At 44.9% G+C, this 25,192-nt stretch overlaps 1 protein-coding gene across 2 annotated transcripts; it reads left to right on the plus strand.

Annotated features, from left to right (window-relative positions):
- Positions 1-23,990, plus strand: LOC110534423 (E3 ubiquitin-protein ligase TRIM39-like). Of its 2 annotated transcripts, none has more exons than XM_036933545.1 (2): positions 1-132; positions 21,523-23,990. In XM_036933545.1, exons 1-2 carry the CDS (start codon positions 66-68, stop codon positions 23,148-23,150), a joined length of 1,695 nt encoding a protein of 564 aa, XP_036789440.1. In that variant the 5' UTR covers positions 1-65; the 3' UTR covers positions 23,151-23,990. The 2 variants fall into 2 exon arrangements, with proteins under 2 accessions (XP_036789440.1, XP_036789439.1); XM_036933544.1 differs by lacking the exon at positions 1-132 and adding an exon at positions 20,993-21,153.
- Positions 23,991-25,192: the final 1,202 nt, after the last annotated feature.

Genomic DNA, 25,192 nt, shown 5'->3' on the forward strand with positions numbered 1-25,192 from the left:
ACAAGGGGACCTTATCTATAAGGCATGTTTGTTCATCCAGCACATTTTCCGTGTGAACAGATGCAATGAAGGCGACCTGCATGGGAACATTGGAGAGTGCTATATGTCTACCGGTTAAACATTTAAATGATGGTGAGTGATAACGATGACTCTGACAAATTAATGGTCACAGGTCTATTACAGTTTTTTCCAACTGCTTACACACGTTTTCAAAACTGTCTCCTTTTTTCAAAACTCTACACACAATTCCCAAAACTGCACACACAGAATGCAAAATGCCTCACATCTCCTTCAAAATGTAACACTGCATTCAAAATGCCATAAACACATGTCAGAATGAAGCATTTGCGTCAAATGGCAAACACTGCTTTCATAATAGTACATTTTTGGATATCCCATGTAAACACTGTTGTTCTAAATCTAAAGCTCTTTGGTCTTTCATAGGCTTATATCTACATTTCAATACAATGTTCTACAGTGAAAGTAATCTGCTGAGAGGGGTAACAAGTTCACTGTAAACACCAATGCAATGTAGAAACAGAAAATATTTATTAGGCCAAACATTACTGTTGTATACAGTAGCATACAACAAAACCATAAACATATGTAAACCAAAAATATTTTCTTTAGAATACAGTAAAGAACACAATTGTGTGTGTGAGGTCCCGGGGGGCAGTCCAGGAGTTGGTAGGAGGGGGTGGGCAGTCATCAGTGCTAAGCTACGCTTCATCTCTTCTCCGGCCTGGGTCTGGCCACAATATTTTCTCTTGCCAAACATCGAGGGAAGTATCTCCTAGCATGTGTATCCAACCTTGGACAGAGGCAACCTCTATGTCCCCACATGCATCCTCCATTGCCTGGAGAAGCTGCATGCGGGCATAGGGTTGGCGATCATACACTTTCCAGCGCCAGGCTGAGAAGAATTCCTCTATGGAATTTAGAAAAGGTGAATATGGGGTAGGTACAAAACTACAAATTGTGGATGGGTGGCAAACCAGTTTTGGACCAGAACAGCCTGGGGAAAACAGACATTGTCCCATAAAACCACAAATCTAGCAGGCTCCTGATCTGGATCAGGGACAAGCATTGTGTAAATTGCATCCAGAAAAGTGAGCATATGGCCGGTGTTGTACGGACCCAGTGTGGCATTGTGATGGAGGACCCCGTTTTGAGTGATGGCAGCACACATAGTGTTATATTACCCCCACGCTGTCCAGGGGCATTGGTAATTGCCCTCTGTCCTATTATATTTCTTCTGCGGTGCCTGCCTGGTTTTGGTGAGGTTGAAGCCAACCTCATCCACATAAATAAATTCATGGCGAATTACATGGGCATCCAGCGCCAATACTCTCTGTAACAGACAAAAGGATTTACAGATGAGTAAATATGGTATGTCTGAAGTACTGGAAGTAGTGTTGCATACATACCTCTACAAAGTCATGTCACATATTCCTGACTCTGTCAGAGTTTCTCTCAAATGGCACCTTGTAAAGTTGTTTCATCGTCACTCGGTGCCGTTGGAGGATGCGTTGTATGGTCGACAGGCTTACAGCATCGATGTTGTTAAATATGGTGTCATTATTCAAGATATGCTCTCTTATCTCTCGAATCTTAATTGCATTGTTGGCCAAAACCATATTTATAATTGCAGTCTTTTGTACATCTGTAAACAAGCGTCCATGTCCTCCATGATGTCTTTGCCTTTCCACTCTGTACAGAATTCAAACACAGAATTCAAACACAGCATAGGAACTGTAAACAATGTACAAAAAAATGTAGTACAGCATGATAACCAACCTCATTCATTCAATGCAGTGCAGTAAATGGATGGCTTAGAGTTACAAATGTTTATGCAATACTATGCAGTCATACATATTTTACAGTACATTACTGTAATGCTAAAATAGTAATTAGATAGTTGCATACCTGTTCTCATTTCTGAAGGTTTGAATTATGGACGCCACTGTAAATCGACTCAAGTTGGGCTGGACTCTCAGTCCAGCCTCTCTCATGGTCAAACCGTGGTTGATCACATGATCAACAAGTGTTGCCCTAATCTCATCAGAGATGGCTTTCCTTCCTTCTCTTCTTTGCCCTCGTCCTCTTCTTCCTCTTCCTCTCGCTCCTACTCCTCTTGCTCTCTGTCCATTGTTGGCATCCATTGTTCAAAACAGGTAATCTGACCTTTGACCTATTTATAGGCCTATACTACAGTAAAGCAGTGATTGGTTAGTGATCAGTTAAGCTATTAGTGTTTGCACATGTGAGGAGTGTGTGTGTGACCTGGTGAATAAGTGTAGTATTTTGTTTGGTTGTGTTTGGAAAAGGAAAGCAAGTCACTTCCTGTTAGAGTTTTGTGTTTTAGGTAGAGAATTGTGTGTAGTGTTTTGAAAAACGTTTTTTATGCAATTGACAACTGAGTCAAAGGCTGAGAAATAGCTTATGGTTTTGGATATTTGGTGTGTAGTTTTGCACTTTGAGTGAGAGGTGTGACATGAAAAGATTTTGTGTGTAAGCAGTTGGAAAAAAACTGAAAAAACAGTATCAAGCAATCAGGTAAGTGCAGCAATTACACCATAATCCATGCTACTGAGTAACTGAAACAACCAGGAATAACATCATTTATTGTTGGCAGGTAAAATATTTGGATGTTGTTACTGGTATAAAGTGTAATTACAAAAGGCTGCACTTCATTATAATGCAAGTTGTACTCTACTTAGCCCGTGTGTGTGTGTGTGTGTGTGTGTGTGTGTGTGTGTAGAGACATGCACAGTATACATTGTTGTCACTCGGGTTTGTTGAGCAGTATATCACAAAACAAAGCAGTGGTACATATCAGCAAGCTATAGCTCAATAGAGACATGTTGCAATGGCACATTTATAGAACTAATACTGTTCAGTGTAGTAAAACAGTTTATCATTGACTACATATCCAAGGGACTGAGGCCAGCTATGTACTTTTTCAACTGGTCTGCCAGGCTGTTTTGGTTCATTTCCCTCAGTGTTTTTTAAATGGTATCCAGGTAACTGGTATCCAGGTAAATGAGCCTTGAAAGTTGACAAGGTAACCTGGATAGGCATCTATGCACACCTCCGGCAACCCGACGTCAGGACACAGTTTAACATTGAAGTAATAAACGGGACAGCTGGGCTGAGGCTCTAGGTGTAGCCCTTCGGGACTGACCATCTGCCAGTTCCCTACACTGAAGCTTGGGTAGGCGATTGTCTGGACTATCAAACAGCAGCTCCCCGAAGGTGGACATGTGCATGTCTCGATCCTCGTGGTAGCTCTTGTTGTCTAGCCTCAGAGTAATTCCCTCGCAGCCACAAGCCGTCAGCACGGCCACCAGGTCCGAGTCTCCGGTGCACACGGTCACGCTACCTTTCAGAACGTTGGCCAACTCCACGAGCAGCGTGTTAGCCTCTGTGCTCGTACACCCTAGACACGCGTCCCTCAATGTAGACAATTGTATAGTCTCGGGGTCGGCGGAATTCGCCACAAAGACGCCCTCGTGTCCCTCAGGCCTGTCTATCGAACCGTCAGCATAGCCGGGATCTAGGTCTGACAGCTCACCACGCTCAGGAGGGTTCAGATCTTGGAACGTGTTCACGAATAGAATGTCGTCCTGACACTCCCAGTACACCAGGTACGTCTGGTGGAACGACACCAGGTTATCGACCGAGGTTCCCTCTAGGAGTTCGTCCTCGGAGGAGGCTCCTTTCGCGCCGGTCACTAGGAACAACTTGTTTTTCATACCCATGTCGGCCAAAATCTTCATCATGGTGTATTCTATTGCGCACAGATTACGCTTACAGAATGCTATGTGAGGTAGCGGGGGGCGGTTCAGTCTGATCTCCCTCACGGGCCGGCTTCTGAGCTCCCACGCCGTCCATTACAAGCACTACACACCGGCTGTGTGCATTTTCCGAGATGTAACAAGACGCCAGGGTTCTGGCCATGCTAACTACGGACGCCTGAGGATCATCCTCGATATAGTCACTGTCCTTGACTTTGTGGATTACCATGAGATGGTCTATCAGAGTCCAATCCTGTTTTTGCCACGGTCTGTCGATCAATTCAAGCGGCGCCAGGTGAGGGTTTGCGAGCATCGCGTGAAGGGCCTTGTGTTTCAACCCCATGTCCATCAATGCGTTATACCATCGAATAGAAGAGGGATGGAGTAGGTCTAAAGTATGTCTACAGGGACAGTGTAGCCGGGCAATATGTATGGTTGGGTCTTTCATGCACCTCTGGGCAAATGCTGTACGGTTGGAGCCCTGGTTGGACAATGAGCCCTGTTTGGATGGTCGCAAGGGAACTATTGCATTGCAGGAGCAAGGACACTACATGTACATTTATTCGTCTTCATCGTGGTCGATTCCAACAGGAGAAACGACATCGGTGTCTCGGGTGATTGTCACCTGTACACTCTTCCTGATATTCAGTTTCTCCTGGTTGAAAAGTATGTTCCTGTAACACATCGGTAGGCTCTAGCCTTGGGGTCGCTCTCCTTGCAGTTGAGGCTCCGCTGGTCTCGACCCTCTCCACTCTCATGTTGACACACGTAGGTGCCAGACAGTTAACTTCTTATGGCTGCAATCCAGTTAACGGGAGTGATTTGACAACAGCCAGTCAAAGTGTAGGGTGCCATTTTCAAAATATCAAAAATCTCATAATTAACATTCCTCAAACACACGTGTCTTATACCATTTTAAAGCTTTTCTCATTGTTAATCCCACCAAAGTGTCCGATTTCAAATATGCTTTTCAGCAAATGCATTACAAACGATTATGTTAGGTCTCCACCAAACCACAATAAGCACAGCCATTTTCCAGCAAAATATAGCATTCACAAAAAGCAGAAATAGAGATCAAATTAATCACCAACCTTGAATTATCTTCATCAGATGACACTCATAGGACTTCATGTTACACAATACATGCATATTTTGTTTGATAAAGTTCATATTTATATAAAAAAAATCTGAGTTTACATTGGCGTATTCGATTCACTAGTTCCAAAAACATCAAGTGATTTTGCATAGCCACATTGTTTCAACAGAAATACTCATCATAAATGTAGATGACAATACAAGTTATACACATGGAATTAAAGATATACCTCTCCTTAATGCAACCGCTGTGTCAGATTTGAAAAAGCAACCCATGCAATAATCTGAGACGGAGCTCAGAACAATAGCCAAATTAGCCGCCATGTTGGAGTCAACAGAAACCAGAAAATACATGATAAATGTTTCCTTACCTTTGATGAACTTCATCAGAATGCAGTCCTAGGAATCCCAGGTCCACAATAAATGCTTGATTTGTTCGAAAATGTCCGTTATTTATGTCCAATTAGCTACTTTGGTTAGTGCGTTTGGTAAACAATTCGAAAGTCACAAAGCGCGTCCACTATAACGTGATGAAATGTCCAAAAGTTCCGTAACAGTCAGTAGAAACATGTCAAACGATGTACTGAAGCAATCTTTAGAATGTTGTTTACATATATCTTGAATAACGTTCCAACCGGAAAATTAGAATGACTTCAGATGACCGGTGGAACGCAGGTCCTTCCCCTGTGAACGCGCATGGTGAAAGCATGGTCAACTCGTGTCAGTGGTGACTATTTCCTGTCTCATTCGACCCCCCCTTCACATTAGAGTCATCAGACAAAGTTCTATTGACTGTTAACATCTAGTGGAAGGCGTAGGAAGTGAAATCTGAACCATATCTCGCTGTAATTTCAATGAGAGCTTGGTTGAAAATCTGCCACCCCCAGAAAAAATACAAACAGGAAGTGGAATTTCTCAGGTTTTTGCCTGCAATATGAGTTCTGTTATACTCACAGACATAATTCAAAACAGTTTTCTATCCAATACTAATAATAAAATGCATGTATTAGCAACTGAGACTGAGGAGCTGGCCATTTACAATGGGCACCTTTTCATCCAAGCTACTCAATACTGCCCCTGCAGCCATAAAAAGTTAAGCACCTGGGAGCAGAAACAGTTCATTCACGGGAACTTCCGTCGCATTGTCTTAGAGATCGTGGGCCTTAAACAACTCTGTATGGTAACCTGGTTGGTGCATGGCCTGACTATCATCAGATACGCAGCAGACCGCTCTGCCATGCCGGGGTACGTGAGCGAGAACATCAGCCACGTATGCCACAGTTGCGTGTTGTAACGCCACAAGGTGGCCTGGTCTAGAACGTCTTTGTTCCTGGTCTTGAGCTCCAGCAGGGCTACGTCTCCCTTTACGGTGTCGTGGGCCACTAGGTCCACCTCGGTGTAGAAGCCCCATTTGCAGCAGATGAACTTGCAGCCTCGCCTACAGCCATTGTGGTATGTGTACGATCCGGGTTTACATAACCTATCGGGCTTTAGCACACTGGCAACCTTGAGGCCTGCGCAAATGGGAGCAAGACGCAGAGCCTCGAGCTGCGTGAGATTGAGTCGCGACATGGGGCCGACGTCTCGCAGTCTCTTCTTTCCGTTGAACACGTCTTTGCACTGCACGTCTACCGCAATGCCTATGACTGTGGACATATGGCTCATATCTCAGAAGCGCCTGCAAGCGGCTGGAGTCAGGGGTCTACACTTGAACAGTTGCAGCATGGCTTCCTTGACCACCGATCCCTTGGACTCGGGCGCGTTAAGGTTACTTAGGTACTCAGGCAGCAACTCCAGCGAGCTCTCGGGGTTGGCGTTCAGGTCCTGCACATCCCTGGTGAACAGATCCATGTTTATCATGTTGTGGCCCGTTGAGCACTTCCTGCAGCACATGGTAGACGCTAAGGTTCTGGTGATTGTACCAACGGTGGTCAGCTGTAGACTTGGCACACAGCGCACCACCGAAGCCCCGGAACTCGATCACAGGGTCCTGGAGCTTCATTGTATTAAATGTTCTAGGATTGTTAGGTTGCTGTGATAACCCTGTCTCTTTGTGAGAAACAGAAGTAGGTACCCATACTATTGCAACGCCAGTAAGTAAGGAAGTTCAAAGCAGAAGGGGGAACAAGGCCCCAGGGATCCCCTCTGAGAGGGGAGGGTAGCCTAGTGGTTAGAGCGTTGGTCTAGTAACCGGAAGGTTGCAAGTTAAAATCCCCGAGCTGACAAGGTACAAATCTGTCGTTCTGCCCCTGAACAGGCAGTTAACCCACTGTTCCTAGGCCGTCATTGAAAATAAGAATTTGTTCTTAACTGACTTGCCTAGTTAAATAAAGGTAAAATAAAAAAATAAAATAAAAATATGAATCGCAAGAAACCTGTTTAACAACAGAAGGTTAGGGGCCCCGAACGGCCCCATACTGAGCGCTGCCCGTTTCAGGGGCAAGAGCCTCCATCGCTGTCATCACATCTCTCATCGTGGGGTTTCTTACCATCTCCAACAACATTCTGTACTTCATCAACAACAAACACGGTACAAGGACCTCAGACTCGCAGCAGTTGTCCCATTCCGAAGCAGACCTGACTATGAGTACGCGTACATCCACTCTGGGATTGCCCTCATCACGCTTGGTTATCTTGCCATGGTGGTGAGCATAGTGCTCAGCTACTTCGCCTCCAAGTGCAAAAAAAATGGACAACTTTGATGGCTTCTACAAGCGTCCGGAGTCCGTCAAGAGCACCAGGACCGTGATGGCATGCCTCATCATGATGAACATCGAGCTGTTCATGGCCGTGATCTCGGGCTGCATGGAGCTGCTTTACCAACCTATGATCAGCGACGCCCAAAGGTTGCATAACATGGAGTGTGCTATCGCAGTGTTCAACATCATAATCTACATCATGTACGTGGTGACCATGGTGCTGACTTCGACTGTTCTAAAGGGGAAGCACAAAGTGATCACGGTTGATGGTCCGCGAGACATCCCTGAGGTTGTGGCGATACCCTTCTCAGCTCGTGACTGCATCAGCAGAAGCATCAATTCGTACAATTCACAGTCGAGCTTCATCTAAGGACCTCGAGCCTCTCCCCGAAGTCTCCGCCGCTTGGGCTCAGTGGCAAAGGGGAACGTGGAGCAGGACCGCAGCCCAACCACGCAGGACCTAACCTCTCTTGGCTCACCCTGAGGGCATCATTGGGAGACCTTTGCCTAATAGGTGTAGCTATTATAATATTTTGCAAGGAACCCTAAGTGTGTCCTGCTGCATTGTGGTTACATTTCAATTGTCAGGATGTGCATCAGCAATAGCGAGAAGTGGATGCTCTGTACCTGGGTGCGTCTGAAGACATGAAACCAACCTTGAAAGCAGTCTCCCAAGAATGGACCCTATATCTTCTTCTAATGACTTGTTAAGTAACATGTTGTGTATGGCATATCTATTTCTTTATTAGTTCATGGAACCGAATAATAGACTGGAGGCAACAAGTAAAACCATTGTCCAAACAGCAGTATATTGTCCTGTGTGATGTTACCATAGCCCTCTGGCTTCTCTCACATGTCACAGGTATATAGAGTGTGTAGCAGTGGGCAAAGCTGTGCTACCTATTTGAATAAATGACAAGGAACCAATGTGTGAGCTTCTGTTCAGTCTTTTATTGACACATGTTCAAAGGAATACATTTTGAATAGGCACATAGGTTTGAATAGGTTTTTAGGGTGATAGGAACCGCTACATTGGTCCGGTCCATATCGGCGCCACACTTCACTTCTTTATTATAACCAGAACATCGTTGCGGGTAGGACAGTGGTAGAGTGTCCATAAACTCATTCTTGAAGAACGGGTACATGAACGGGTACATGCAGCAGCCCACCACACACCTAGGGAATGACAGAGATGTGAGTTCTTAGTTTCGTCATTACAACAGGCTGCCACAGACATTACAACAGTTATGTGGAGAAGAAGGGTCTAAGAACCCACCTCACCCCATAAGTAAGAACAAGGCAGTCCTTGCCATTGCCAGGGAGTCGAACTTATAGCGAATTAACGGCGTGTCATATTTTTTACAATTATTCAACAGAGACATTGCAAAACTCTGAACAGCTCCAAGTGTACAGGAGGGTCACGGGGAGCGGAATGCTGAAGCGTATAAAGGTTAAGCGCTACAGTGTCCTGTAACCGAGCGCTCATCTCCTTTCGCACAGGGCTATTTACTGGCAGCCTGCTCAACAAACCGTTTCATAGGTTACTATTAATATTATAATGAATATTACTATTCAAGTCATAGTCCGGGCAGCAATGAGTGAAGAACGTTAACCCGTGTAAGCTATTATCCCTGGCAACAGCAAACACTGACCGGCCAGTGTGTGTCTCTGACAGCAACTCCCTTCGCTTTCTACTAAAGCTATGGCAGCCTGGTACGACTGCCTCCTCTTGAAGAACAGGACCCTGACAGATCACGAGAAGGAAAAGCTGGACCGTGTCAACGTGAGATCCATCAGCGCCAACGGTGTCGATGTGATGATAGGCCCAAAGGAGAGTCTCTTCACCAGACCCATGTGCGTGCAGTTGACACACTGCCACCATCTCGACACCCTACTAGCCATCATGGCGTGCTACTTCTACCCGGGAGTGGAAAGTTCTTACGACTATCCCGTGAGACAAGTTCACCGTGGGGCAGCCGCCCGACCACGCATCACAATCCCCCGTCAAGTCAGAGGGGAGAGGAGAAGAGTAAGGAAAGTATAGATACAACAATGCTAAAGTGAATATTACCATCCTATTCACACTACACCCACCAGTGGAAAGCCCATGTTCCACCCTGGACCTGTTCCACTTATCCTTATTCTGTCAGGGAGCAAACCTCAAGACATTGACTTGGCCACCAGCTACCGAAAACTGTGTCTCATTTGGATGCATGTATGTGTATGTATGTATGTATGTACTATGGCCATGAAAAAGAATATGAATAAATTGTTCAACAGTCCATCTCACAGTTCCGTGTCTGTTGTTACATTGACTATGTATCGCTACCCCTACACCTGTCTCTCCCTCATTACTATGCAAGGCATAGCTCGCAGTGTTTCATATCCCAAATAGGATAGGCTTTGCACCATCACTTATATTTTCAGCTCCAGGTTGGTGTTTACATTGGGAGGGGAAAGCAGCATAAACCACCCCTGACAGAGATACGGTTGATTAGTCAGTCCTGCCAAGCAAATCCCCCCGAATGCACTCTGTGAGACTGTGACATGTGGTGACTGGGGTAGAGTAGCATATTGTTGCCTAAGTCAGTTGCATACATTTTTGCCACAGAGACATTTAGACAGAGAACAGGACAGTGTTTCATAGAGACTCCACAATAGCCACCGGTGAGAACCCCCAGACATTATTCATATCACAGGCCTTGTGTTATGTGGCCCAATAACACTGTTATGCCAAGTTCACACATCACCCGCACCGGGTAAACACAACCTACCAACGGTCCTGGTATATGTGACAACTATTTCATGTGCCGCATCGGAGTGAAAAGAGAGGAGCTGAACCCCACCCTCAATTCAACAGCACCACTGTGGCAGCCAAGTGCAGGGACTATTACCTAGATCGGATAGAGCAGGACGTGGGAGATGATGGGAAAGCACATCCGCTACAGTGTTCCTAACCAAGAGATATGTTATTGATATAGTTTTAGAAAAGTTTGAGAAAGAGTTAGGTGTAAAGGGACAGACTGCTGGAAATCAACCCCGCGTGTCCTGTCTGTGAAATCTCCAGGATGTGAGTTGAGGCAGGACCTCCCGCTAGTGTCCACGTATAATATAAGTGAAATGTGTTTGTGGATAAATAACCCTCCCGTCATCCTGGGGTCAGAGCGACCCAGCCAGCCACTGGCGAGGCGTATGCCATTGAGTGTAGAGAGTCTGAGAGTGTGGCGAGGTTGTGTGTGGCTCCTCGCTCTGCGCTCTGTGCTCATGGGTCAGAGCGACCCAGGCCCTGTGTTTCCAGGGCTCCCGCTCTGCGCCCTTGAGTCAGAGCGATCCAGCCAGCCACTGGCAAGGCGTATGCCATTGAGTGTAGAGAGTCTGAGAGTGTGGCGAGGTTGTGTGTGGCTCCTCGCTCTGCGCTCTGCGCTCGTGAGTCAGAGCGACCCAGAGCGACGAGGACCAACGCGAGGAAGAGATCTCCTCGGCTCCGGACCAAAGGGAGACGTTGCTGTCGAAAAACGGCAAAATAGAATGGTCCCCCGTGGCCTACGGCCACATCCACAGGGCCCGTGTGATCTGCCGGACCGGACGAGACTCCGCGACCCACACCTGCGACATCGCATCCACCTTCCACCTGTTTGTCCCCCCGGCGATAGAAAGGATAATTCTGGAAATGACAAACCTGCATGGGGCCAGAAAATACGGCGGCGGCTGGCGAGCCATGGACGCCACGGACCTGCGTGCCTACGTAGGGCTGCTGATCCTAGCGGGTGTCACCAGGTCCCGAGGCGAGGCCGTGGCCAGCCTGTGGGACGCCGAGAGCGACAGGACCGTGTTCCGAGCCACCATGCCGCTCAAGGTCTTTCACAGGTACTCGAGGCTGCTGCGATTCGACGATCGCCACTCAAGGCCCGCCAGACTCGCCACTAACAAACTCGCAGCCATACGAGACGTCTGGGACCATTGGGCTGCGTGGCTGACGGCCCTCTACAACCCGGGGCCTGACGTGACGGTGGACGAGCAACTGGTCCCGTTCAGAGGTACTGTGTGTGTGTGTGTGTGTGTGTGTGTGTGTGTGTGTGTGTGTGTGTGTGTGTGCGTGCGTGCGTGTGTGTGCGTGTGAGTGAGTGTGCGTGTAGGGGATGCGTGTTGTCCTCGATCTGACAACGGGACTGAGCTGTTGCAATGTCACCTGTGACAACGTCTTCACCTCCTACGAACTGGGCCAGCGGCTCCTCGAAAGGAACCTCACCATGGTGGGCACGGTGAGAAAGAACAAGGCCAGGCTCCCGCCCTGTCAGGTCCTGTCCTCCAGGTTTGCCTTCACGCCCCTCGCCACTCTACTGTCCTACCTGGCAAAGAAAAACAAGAACGTGCTACTTCTGAGCACGCTGCACACAGAGGCCGACATTAGCGATCGCCGTGACAGGAAGCCAGCCCTCGTCCTAGACTACAACTGCAACAAGGGTAGCGTGGACAACCTGAACAAGGTGGTCAGCACGTACAGCTGAAGACGGATGACTGCCCGCTGGCCCCTGGTCGTCTTCCACAACATCCTCGACGTGTCCTCCTACAACGCCTTTGTCATATGGCGCGAGATCAAGCCTGACTGGATGCCTCACAAGCGGAACAAGCGCAGGTTGTTCCTGGAGCAGCTGGGAAAGGCGCTCGTCAAGCCGCTGATCCAAAGAAGGCAGCATCTCCCCCGCACCGAAGTCCTACAGGGTGCTACCGCTGCCCCGCTCGCTGCCCCGGCCACCAGGGCAAGTAAGAGGAAGAGGTGTCAGCTCTGCCCACCCAAGAAGGAGTCCAAGACACACACGGTGTGCTGCAGGTGTAAGAAATCACACTTGCGCACATTGGGCCTTTAGCCAAGACGGGACAGGGTGACCCAGAGGACGCGGGGTCTAGACACTATACGAGGACGATGGGTGGGTTAAAGAGAGTGGTTTTGTAATTTGATGATGCTATATTTAGAAAGAATCTAAGTAATTTCAAGTCTCATTCATGCAGTTTGTTTAATAGGAACTATGTCATAAAATATTTCATATTTTAATATTTTATAAGAATTTTAGCTTGTGCCCTCAAAAGTGACTATACCTCAGCAATTTATAATTATTTTTACAAGAAAGGTTAGCTTTTAACTGTCTTTTGGAGTATGCAGCATTGCTAGTTGTTGCTTGTCTTCTCATTATAAATACTTTCTTTCGGGGATCATGTAGATTACATTTTAGATTAAATGTAGTTACATTTATTAACACATCACAATCACAAGCGTTTAATTTAATTAAATATATTATTTTATTGTTGGGTATACAGTGCATTCGGAAAGTATTCAGACCCCTTCACCTTTTCCACATTTTATTACGTTATAGCCTTATTCTAAAATATATATATATATTTTTTAATCCTCATCAATCTACACAATACCCCACAATGACAAACCGAAAACTGCTATGAGACTCAAAATTGAGCTCAGGTGTCTCCTGTTTCAATTGATTTTTATAAATTGTATGTTATTTCACCTTAATTTAACCAGGTAGGCTAGTTGAGAACAAGTTCTCATTTACAACTGCGACCTGGCCAAGATAAAGCATAGCAGTGTGAACAGACAACAACACAGAGTTACACATGGAGTAAACAATAAACAAGTCAATAACACAGTAGAAAAAAAAGAGTCTATATACATTGTGTGCAAAAGGCATGAGGAGGTAGGTGAATAATTACAGATTAACACTGGAGTGATAAATGATCAGATGGTCATGTGCAGGTAGAGATACTGGTGTGCAAAAGAGCAGAAAAGTAAATAAATAAAAACAGTATGGGGATGAGGTAGGTAAATTGGGTGGGCTATTTACCGATGGACTATGTACAGCTGCGATCGGTTAGCTGCTCAGATAGCAGATGTTTAAAGTTGGTGAGGGAGATAAAAGTCTCCAACTTCAGTGATTTTTGCAATTCGTTCCAGTCACAGGCAGCAGAGAACTGGAAGGAAAGGCGGCCAAATTAGGTTTTGGCTTTAGGGATGATCGGTGAGATACACCTGCTGGAGCGCGTGCTACGGGTGGGTGTTGCCATCATGACCAGTGAACTGAGATAAGGTGGAGCTTTACCTAGCATGGACTTGTAGATGACCTGGAGCCAGTGGGTCTGGCAACGAATATGTAGCGAGGACCAGCCGACTAGAGCATACAGGTCGCAGTGGTGGGTGGTATAAGTTGCTTTAGTAACAAAACAGATGGCACTGTAATAAACTGCATCCTGTTTGCTGAATAGAGAATTGGAAGCTATTTTGTAGATGACATCGCCGAAGTCGAGGATCGGAAGGATAGTCAGTTTTAGTAGGGTAAGTTTGGCGGCATGAGTTAAGGAGGCTTTGTTGCGGAATAGAAAGCCGACTATAGATTTGATTTTAGATTGGAGATGTTTGATATGAGTCTGGAAGGAGAGTTTACAGTCTAGCCAGACACCTAGGTACTTATAGATGTCCACATATTCTAGGTCGGAACCATCCAGGGTGGTGATGCTAGTCGGGCGTGCGGGTGCAGGCAACGAACGGTTAAAAAGCATGCATTTGGTTTTACTAGCGTTTAAGAGCAGTTGGAAGCCATGGAAGGAGTGTTGTATGGCATTGAAGCTCGTTTGGAGGTTAGATAGCACAGTGTCCAAGGAAGGGCCAGAAGTATACAGAATGGTGTCGTCTGCGTAGAGGTGGATCAGGGAATCGCCCGCAGCAAGAGCTACATCATTGATATATACAGAGAAAAGAGTCGGCCCGAGAATTGAACCCTGTGGCACCCCCATAGAGACTGCCAGAGGACTGGACAACATGCCCTCCGATTTGACACACTGAACTCTGTTTGCAAAGTAGTTGGTGAACCAGGCAAGACAGTCATTAGAAAAACCGAGGCTACTGAGTCTGCCGATAAGAATATGGTGATTGACAGAGCCGAAAGCCTTGGCCAGGTCAATGAAGACGGCTGCACAGTACTGTCTTTTATCGATGGTGGTTATGATATCGTTTAGTACCTTGAGCGTGGCTGAGGTGCAGCCGTGACCGGCTCGGAAACCAGATTGCACAGCGGAGAAGGTACGGTGGGATTCGAGATGGTCAGTGATCTGTTTGTTGACTAGGCTTTTGAAGAGTTTGAGTTTGAGTTTATTTTTTATTTTTACAGGGACAGTGCACATTAATCAACGTTTCAGTAAAAGTGCCGGTTTTAGCCAGCCTGCTAATTTTCAACCGCAGTCCCTGGGCAGGTTATTAAAAACAATTACAATATAGACAATAGCAGCATAGAACAAGCAAGACATAGCAACATAGGACAAGCAAGACATAGCATACAGACAGAGCAACATAGGACAAGCAAGACGCAGCATACAGACAGAGCAACATAAAACAAAAAGCAGCAAGACAAAATTCATAAAAGCAACAAAGTGTTTCCACACCTCACAAGCTACAGACAACAGACAACATGGAAAGCGGCAACACACAGCTAGGGACCATGTTCACAAATCTGATTGACCTTTAGCCATGTCTTCAAGCATTTTGTGAAAGTGTGATATGTGGTGCAGTTATGTGTGTCTGATGGCAGTGTATTCCAGACATGGGAAGCTCTCACAGAGAATGCAGATTTACTAAAGGTGCTTTTCCTTAGGGGAACTATACAGTCACCTCTCATGGCAGACCTTGTGGATCTGCTGCCATATGTCTGGGTTTTCTGTTTAACAAAAATATTGAGTGGAGGGGGAGCCAGGCCATTAAGGATCTTGAATACAAGACATGCGTCGGTGTATTGCACAAGATTTTCCCAACTCAAGAGCTCATGCTTTCTAAGGATGTGACAATGATGATGGCTATTGGGCTTCCTATCAAGCACTTTGAGAGCCTGTTTGTAGACAGACTGAATAGGTTTTAATGTTGTACAGCAAGTTTGGGCCCAACTAGTCAAGCAGTATGTTAAGTGGGGGAGTATCATAGATTTGAAGTACAGTTTTGCTACCTCTGTAGTCAAACAATTTCGTATAAATCGGAAATTAGCTAGGTTGAATTTGGTTATTTGAATTACCTTTTTCACATGCTTTTTAAAAGAGAGGTTGGAATCAAGTATGATGCCAAGGTACTTAAAATCGGATACCACCTGGAGCTTCTCCCCTGACACATAGACATCTGGCTCAGTAGCATCTGTTGCCCTCTTTGTGAAGAACATGCAAACAGTTTTTTTCACATTGAGATGCAAACACGAGTCACTGAGCCACTTTGTAACCTGGATCATTACAGTAGTGAGTTATTGTGCAGCTTGTTGTTTGCTCTTTGCATGCACATATATCACTGTATCATCTGCATACATTTGAACTTCAGACCCAGTACAGACAGAAGGCAGATCATTAATGTACAGGCTGAACAGGAGGGGCCCCACTATTGACCCTTGGGGCACGCCCACATCATAGCTACGAGTGGGCGACAGCTCATTGCTCACTCTGACACACTGAGTTCTGCCTTCAAGGTAGGATTTCATCCATCTCAAGGCATCAGGGGAAAAGTTGAACTTGGACAATTTTGTGATGAGAATCTCATGGTTAACAGTATCAAAAGCCTTCCTTAGGTCCAGAAACACAGCCCCAACAGCACCCCCTTTGTCCATCTTGGACTTCACATTTTCCAGAAGAAAGCAGTTGGCCGTTTCTGTGGAGTGTTTCGCTCTGAAGCCAAACTGCATGGAGTGTAATGTGAAGGGGCTGTTGTTGAGGTGGGCAATCAGTTGTTCTGCTACACACTTTTCAACAACCTTTGACACCACAGGTAGTATACTAATGGCCCTGTAGTTACTCACGTCAGCAGGGTCGCCTGATTTAAAGATGGCCGTTATTATGGCCGACTTCCATACCCTTGGAAACACACCGAGACCAATAGATGTGTTGGTGACCTTAGTAATGGGGCCAATGAGTGACTCTTTGTAGTTTTTAAGAAAGGTAGAGTCCATCCCAAACACATCTTTGGCTTTAGAGTTCTTTAGTGAGCTAATCACCTTGTTCACCTTTGACTCAGAAACCTCCCTTATGATGAAGACAGGTTGAGTGTCATTCACTAGCACTGAGCCCAAGAAACAAGTGGAGGGGTTCTGTGTCAGTACCCTGACAGAGTCAATAAAGTAGGAATTGAAGGCTATTGCTATTTCAACTGCATCCTGTGTTAGATTGTTATTCACCATGATTTCTAGTATTTTTGCAGTGTTACTATGGTCTTTCCCTGTTAACTTTTTTAGATTCTCCCATATCAATTTAGAATTTCCCTTTGCTTCACCAATTATGTTAATAAAAAAGTTTGCCTTGGCCTGTTTGACTTCTTTCATCACCTTATTTCTCAACATGGTAAACCTACGTCTGTCATGCTCTAATTTAGATTTTAGGGCTATTTTTAGAGCTATTTTTAGAGCATAATCTCGTTCTTTTCATCAATTCAAGTCTTCATCAAGAAGACCTTAGATAGGCAACTGATCATCCTTGAGATGATTCTACAACTTGATTGGAGTCCACCTTTGATAAATTCAATTGATTGGACACGATTTGGAAAGACACACATTGTTCTATATAAGGTCCCACAGTTGACAGTGCATGTCAGATCAAAAACCAAGCCATCAGTTCGAAGGAATTGTGGGTAGAGCTCAGAGACAGGATTGTGTAGAGGCACAGATTTGGGGAAGGGTACCAAAACATTTCTGTAGCATTGATGGTCCCCAGAGCACAGTGGCCTCCATCATTGTTAAATGGAAGACGTTTGGAACCACCAAGACTTTTCCTAGAGCTGGCCACCCGGCCAAACTGAGCAATCGGGATAGAAGGGCCTTGGTCAGGGAGGTGACCAAGATCCCGATGGTCACTCTGACAGAGCTCCAGAGTTTGTCTCTGGAGATGGGAGAACCTTCCAGAAGGACAACCATGTCTGCAGCACTCCACCAATCAGCCCTGTATGGTAGAGTGGCCAGATGGAAGCCACTCCTCAGTAAAAGGCACATGACAGCCCACTTGGAGTTTGCCAAAAGGCACCTAAAGGACTCTCGGACCATTAGAAACAAGATTCTCTGGTCTGATGAAACCAAGATTGAACTCTTTGATCTGAATGCCAAGCGTCACGTCTGGAGGAAACCTGGCACCACCCTACGGTGAAGCATGGTGGTGGCAGCGTCATGATGTGGGGATGTTTTTTCTGCTATACACGTGCATGTGACAAATAAAAATTGATTTGATTTATAAAAAATAAAAAAAAGTTTTGCTGCATTTGTTACATTCAGTAAATGATCAGACTATTCCTGGACAATGTGGGGTAAGTGAAACATAATATAAGAAAAAATGGGTTTGAAACAGAGAACTAACTGGTGTGTGGACACACACATCTCCAAAGTATTGCCAATGCACATTTAGGACTCAAAGAATAGTCTTTAACTATAAGGTGCTTTTTTAGGCTCTCCTATCCGTGCCATTGCGGAACTAGAGTAGTTGTTTTGTTTGGAACACAACCCTGCATCCCCACCATCACACACTTGCTGTTGTTGTTTATGCAGTCCAAAAATAAAGCTTGTTCTATTGCCAACACGACTAGCTAGGACTAGCCATGAGTGCATTCAGGTGCTTGTTCTGCTGCAAAATTGCTTCACATTAGACAAACATAGGCTCATTCTGTTCAGAACAGGGTATGATGCCATGTCATCTTGTAACAGTACATCACACATAGTGATCAAAAACGTTGATACTGTATAGACTTGAGATTTATGATATGGAAATAGAAAGCACACATTTTGGACGTTCAGGTGTTTGGTTTGCTTGTATGACATCAAAGCGGTACTTATTATAATCCTCAATGCCTCATCTTCGAAAATACATAGAGTCCTCTTAATTTACAGCATTGCCCTCACTCAAACATCCAAAAGTTGCCCAATTAACGGGAGGGATGGAGGCAACTTCTTGTCGCGTGCAGTGTGGCACTTCAGAATGGCTGTCAGTCAAAACCCGTACAGCACTGCAAGGTGCAGAGCCTGAGCTCTGACACCATTTATAGCATGTTAGTGTACAGCCACTGAGTTCCAATTTAAGTGCTTATCAGTCCTGAAATTGTCAACCTGTATACAGGTACGAATGTAAAGGGCTACCACAGGCTTAACACCTAAAAAACGATGTATTCTCTGATTTAATGGTTTTGTTTACTGTTTATGGGCTTCATCTCATGACCGTCACGGGCTAATCCCTTCAACCAATTGTGTTACTTTTCTCTACAAACTCATGGAGAAAGAGAGAGAATGGAGAGAGAGAGTGACCGTGTGTGCATGTAGACATGATAGTCTAATTTACTGTAATATGTGCATAAACAATATTTACCATATAGAGAAGCAGTAAAAGTAGCACTGGGTAAAAACCAATCAATCAATCAAATGTATTTATAAAGCCCTTTTTACATCAGCTGATGTCACAAAGTGCTATACGGAAACCCAGCCTAAAACCCCAAACAGCAAGCAATGCAGATGTAGAAGCACGGTGGCTAGGATAAACTCCCTGAAAAGGCAGGAACGTAGAAAGAAACATAGAGTGGAACCAGGCTCTGAGGGGTGGCCAGTCCTCTTCTGACTGTGCCGGGTGGAGATTATAAGAGTACATGGCCATTTAAATTCAGATTGAACATCTTGAAGAACAAACGTTCATGGATGACCAGCAGGGTCAAATAATAATCACAGTGGATGTAGCACGTCCGGTGAACAGGTCAGAGTTCCCTACCCGCAAGCAGAACAGTTGAAACTGGAGCAGCAGCACGACCAGGTGGACTGGGGACGGCCAGGAGTCATCAGGCCAGGTAGTCCTGAGGCAAGATCCTAGGGCTCAGGTCCTGGGGAGGGAGAGAGAGAGGTAGAGGGAGCATACCTAAAATCACATAGGACACCAGATAAAACAAGATAATTAAACCAGATATAACAGACTGACACTAGCCCACTGGCACATAGACTATTGCAGCATAGATACTGGAGGCTGAGACAGGGGTGGATCGGGGGACACTGCGGCCCCGTCCAACGATACCACCAGACAGGGCCAACCAGGCAGGATATAACCCCGCCCACTTTTTCAAAGCACAGACCCCACAACACTAGGGGGATATCAACAGACCACCAACTTACTACCCTGAGACAAGGCTGAGTATAGCTCTCGAAGATCTCCTCCAACGTACGAGCAAGAGGGGGCGCAAAACCAGACAGTCACATCTGTGACTCAACCCACTCAAGTGAAGCACCCCTCCTAGGGACTCATCCCCCGTAATAGGGTCAGAGGCTCTTACTGGTGGCACAGGTGCTGTTTCATCCTTTCCTACACTTAAATTGCCCGTGCCTAACGATTGCATCTGAAGCTGTGCTTGCAACACGGCTATCTTCACCATAAAGCGATAGTTCTGCTGTATGTTATGAGTACAGCGAGTACAACGGTGTTGATGGTGGCCACTCTGAGGGCATTCTCCACCAGGATGATGAAGGTGTCACACGCCGACGTACAGAAACTAGTGCTGTTGATCGCTGTCGCCGTGTACGCGTTCTAAAACAGACAAACACGAGACAGAAGTATCATGAATAACAATGTGTGATTGCTGTCTTCTTGGAATAAAATTCAATGAATTTATAAAGCCTTTTTTTTATCAGCAGAGGTCACAAAGTGCTTATACAGAAACCCAGCCTAAAACCCTAAACCCTAAACGGCAAGCAATGAAGATGTAGAGGCATCTCCATTGTAAATTAGTCTCCATTGTAAAATAGACTGTTGTCAATGATATAGCGTGGAATCGTAAGAACAATCCACAACTCAGATGACAATAAATCGGATTCTGATAAAACACTAAATTGATTCACGTATGTTAGACACTTCTTCAGGCTCCACAAGCAGCAGATGCAGGCTTTCGGCATACAGCGAGCACAGGCATTTTCCTACAAACAGTAAAGGGTCAAAGGATATTCTGCATTTTTGTCCCTACCCATCGTCTGACATGATAAACTGGTAGTTTGTATAAGTGAAAGTGGACATGTTTAAAGGCACAGTATGGGATATTTCTTGCTTATTCATTAACGGTCAAATCTGCCAAGACAACCAATGTGGAATTAGAATTCTGTTGTTGTTGATGACAGAAAACCTTCCATACACCTGCAATAGGTACTTGTTTCACATTTCTGATTCACACTCATTCTGCCTAGACTAGTAAAATAATTATAAAACTCTTGTTTAAACTGTTCAACCCTGTTTGTATTGAGATAAGAAAACAATGTATCAAGAATGAAGAGAGATCAGCCATGTGAAGGGTTCATTCTGTTCCAGAGCACAGAGCAGCACTGGGTGGGGAGGAGCATGTTGATGTCACTTTACTAAAGTGAAATTGAAGTTGCTAGACGTGCTGTATGTTGCACACATGAATACACTATTTCAAACTCTTCAGAAATCTCTCTTAAAACAGCTACACAGTCTCCGTTGTTTTTTTAAAACTACAGTATATACTAGAGAAAAATCAGAAAACACACCCTCACAATTTTACGCAGACACAGGTGAGTAGAGATTTACAACGATCGATGAAGAAATATTACTGTGTATATTTATTTTATGGTAATCTCCTGTTTTCTTCATCTACAGTAAATATGTTTAACTATATTTAGTAAATTCACAAATGTATTCTGCATGTAGTACGGTTAAACAACTTTAAACAAGATTGGATAATGTCCAGGAACCTTTGTCGTGTTGACAATGTCACTGAAACTATCGAGAGCTGACTCATTCCAGGAAATGGAAAATGCTCCATTATATTGTATTAATGACTGATTGATTATAATCTGGAGCTGGAGTCTATTATTATTTTGATCTGAAGGTTTGCTGCAATTTGCTACATAAAAATGTTGAACTTCGCTCTCTCTCTCTAGATATGGCTTCCTCCAGCAGTCTCCTGTCTGAAGACCAGTTCCTGTGCTCTATCTGTCTGGATGTGTTCACTGAGCCAGTCACCACTTCATGTGGACACAACTTCTGCATGGTCTGTATCATAAATTACTGGGATAGCAAGGACCTGTACCAATGTCCACTGTGTAAGGAGACGCTCTACAGACAACCTGAGCTTCGTGTCAACACAACGTTAAGAGAGGTTGTAGAGAATTTTAAAAAGATGAGAGGCAGAGGTAAAGACGAATCCCCTCCCAAACCTGGAAAAGTGCCCTGTGACGTCTGCACTGGGAAGAAGCTCAGTGCCATGAAGTCCTGCCTGGTGTGTCTGGCCTCTTACTGTAAGACTCACCTGGAGCCTCATCAGATTGCCCCAGCCTTCAAGAGACACAAGCTGATCGACCCTGTGGAGAACCTGGAAGACAGGATCTGTAAGAAGCATGACAGACTCCTAGAGCTTTTCTGTAGGACTGACCAGACATGTGTGTGTCAGTTCTGCACTGAGGCAGACCACAATACTCATGACACTGTCTCTATAGAGGAAGAGTGTGGAGAGAGGAAGGCTCAGCTGGGGAAAACTGAGGCAGAAGTGCAGCTGATTATCCAGGAACGAATGCAGAAGGTTAAAGAGATCAAACTCTCAGTAGATCTCAGCAAGAGAGATGCAGAGAGGGAGATAACAGACAGCATACAGGTCTTCACTGCTCTGGTGCGCTCCATTGAGAAAAGCCAGGCTGAGCTGATTGAGGTGATTGAGGAGAAGCAGAAAGCAGTAGAGAGGCAGGCTGAAGGGCTCATTAAAGATCTGGAGCAGGAAATCACTGAGCTGAAGAGGAGAAGCACTGATCTGAGGCAGCTCTCACAGACTGAGGACCACCTCCAACTTCTCCAGAACTACCCATCACTAGTGTACAAACATCTACCCACCAAGAACATGTCTGAGATCAGTGTTCACAGTGCTCTGTGTGTGGGGACTGTGATGAAAGCTGTGTCTCAGCTGGATGAGACACTGAATAAAGAGATGGAGAAGTTTCCTGAAGTCAAACTGAAGAGAATTCAGCAGTATGCAGTGGATGTGACTCTGGACCCTGATACAGCACATCACAAACTCATCCTGTCTGAGGATGGAAAACAAGTAAGACACGGAGACACGGAGCTGAATCTTCCTGACAATCCAAAAAGGTTTGATCGGCATTGCATTGTCCTTGGAAAGGATGGCTTCTCCTCAGGGAAATTTTACTATGAGGTGAATGTTAAGGGTAAGACTAGGTGGACTTTAGGAGTGGCCAGAGAGTCCATAGACAGGAAAGGGGAAATCACACTGACACCTGAAGATGGACTCTGTGTTGTGTACCGAAGGGATGTAAATGTGTACAAAGCCAGTAACTCCCCCCCTGTCCTCCTCTTTCTGAGAAAGAAGCCCCAGAAGGTTGGGGTGTTTGTGGACTATGAGGAGGGTCTGGTCTCCTTTTATGATGTGGAGGCCAGGTCTCATATCTACTCTTTCACTGGCTGCACCTTTAAAGAGAAACTCTTTCCAATCTTTGGCCCCTCTGAAAATGATGAAAACTCCGCCCCTCTCATCATCTCTCATGTCAATCACACAGGCTGAATCAATGATGGAAAGGGAACAGATAATTAACTAATTACATTCACAAATCATTGAATATATCAGTTTAGAAATGATCATATTTAGCCAGCCGACATGACACATGATTGGAATTTCCTTGGATGTCCTCTGTAATCTCATCATCAAATGAAAATGTAAACTTCTTTACTCTGTTAGGGACAGATTGAATATTACTGGAGAGGGGTGGTCCAAAATATGGAAGCTTTGTCAAACCTTTTTTTCGCTTTGGTTGTGTGGGTTTTGTGGGGTTACAGGGGGAGGGTAGTGTGTTTTTTCCCGGATTTACATTCACCATTCTGCTCGTATTTTCCATACAAACAATGGCTTGACTTACTTTTGGTATTACCCTAATAAAGTTTAGAAACGTTTAGGAAGGATTGGTATGGTGTGGCTATCATTAAGCCTTAGCCACTGCAGGCCTGTGATATGAAGGCAGTGCCCCCCTGTTCTCCAGGTGAGGGAGATAGTTTCAGGCCTACCAGAGTTACTCCATTAATCTACCAATATAATGCTCATCGTTATACAACATATTCAGATTGAAAGCCTATAAATTTGCCCTCCTTCTGTGTGTCTATATCCGTGTAGCAGACGCAGTAGCCATCTGCCATAAAGAAATGCATGTCAGTGTCGTAGCATGCCACCAGCATCTCTCTCTCTGGGGTTAAGCTTATTTTCCTATATATATGCTACGTATATATATATTGATTTAAATGTTAATATCATACAGTGTACACCTAAACCTATTGGCCTTTGCATATGCAATGCCTTGATACGTTTAGTAATCAAATCTCTGACAGCTGAACCGTGAGGTGGACAACTATTATTTTAGGAACCCCCCCCCCCCCCCCCCCCCCACACAAAAAAAAAGAAAAAAAAGAATTGGCTATAAAGTTTTGCATATGCTACACATCGAAACACAATCAATAGTGTTTCTGTAAATTGTTATAGTCTGGTTTTAATTACATGTAAATATGGTTTAATTAGCCAACATTCCTAATTTATTGAAGGTGCTGGCTGTCCAGGTTGGATTTGAATGCATATAGATGTTGCATTTCTCAAATGTCTGGTAAATGAAAGATTTTCCTGTCATGTTGTCCAGAGCCAGAAATGGCACATTGAAAAGGGTTTTAGAATCAATTCAAACAAACCTTTGTTTCATCACAAAACCTGGAGAGCAACCTTTGTTCAGTGAAGTCCCCAAAGCATATTGCATGGAACAAACAGTTACATGATCTACAGCAAGTTAGCATTACTGACATTTTAAGACCACTAATGATTTAGAACCACAGAGAGTTACCGCAAGACGCAAAGAAAACAGGAGCTGCCTCCACTATTCCAGCACCATTTCAACTTAGACATTTCAACATCATCTGATGCTTTGTCTAATTCAGTGACAACTAAAAGATACCAAAAACAATTTAGTCCAATCAACGTAAGCTAAATATGATGTGGCTGTCCATGGTTCTAATTTCTGTGTGTGTTTGTGTCTGTATGTACAGAAACTCCAATGCCATCCTCTCTTTCATGGAGATGAAACGGTCTATCACTCTGTCAAACAGTACACACTTTGTTTTTTGCCGTCCTAGGCTACAATGCTTGCTTCCTAGTTTAACTTAATTTCATGGGCAACGTTAGCTAGTTACAGTAAGATTAGCCTTCTATATCTAGCAACATATTGAACTTCCATCCTCTCAGGCCAGGGGCACTATGTATGTATTTATGGTTGGATCAGAATTGCCATTTAAATCAGTGTCCAGTATGGAGAATTAAGTAAAACCACAAGTCCAAATCCCTATCTCCAGGAAAGAGACTATTTTAGCTAGCTAGCCACCGGAGGACAACAACACAAAGAGATGCAAGAATTCAAGTTGTTTCTGTCAATGACGTATGCTCTCGATGCGATTGGAGAGAAGCCGATTCCAAACCAGCTTCTATTGACACTTTTTTTTGGTGCGCCAGGACCATTCATAGTAGAGCTCACTCAGTTTAGCACTGATTGGCTATTATTTCATACTTTTTTATCA

This window comes from Oncorhynchus mykiss, chromosome 10 (assembly GCF_013265735.2).
Source record: "Oncorhynchus mykiss isolate Arlee chromosome 10, USDA_OmykA_1.1, whole genome shotgun sequence".
NCBI lineage: Eukaryota > Metazoa > Chordata > Actinopteri > Salmoniformes > Salmonidae > Oncorhynchus > Oncorhynchus mykiss.

Bases quoted from the DNA above. Each gene is read 5' to 3' on its own strand.
- LOC110534423 (XM_036933544.1), top strand. From the start codon at position 21,021: ATGAATACACTATTTCAAACTCTTCAGAAATCTCTCTTAAAACAGCTA. The intron at 21,154-21,522 runs GTGAGTAGAGAT...CTCTCTCTCTAG, and splicing joins ACAATTTTACGCAGACACAG to ATATGGCTTCCTCCAGCAGT.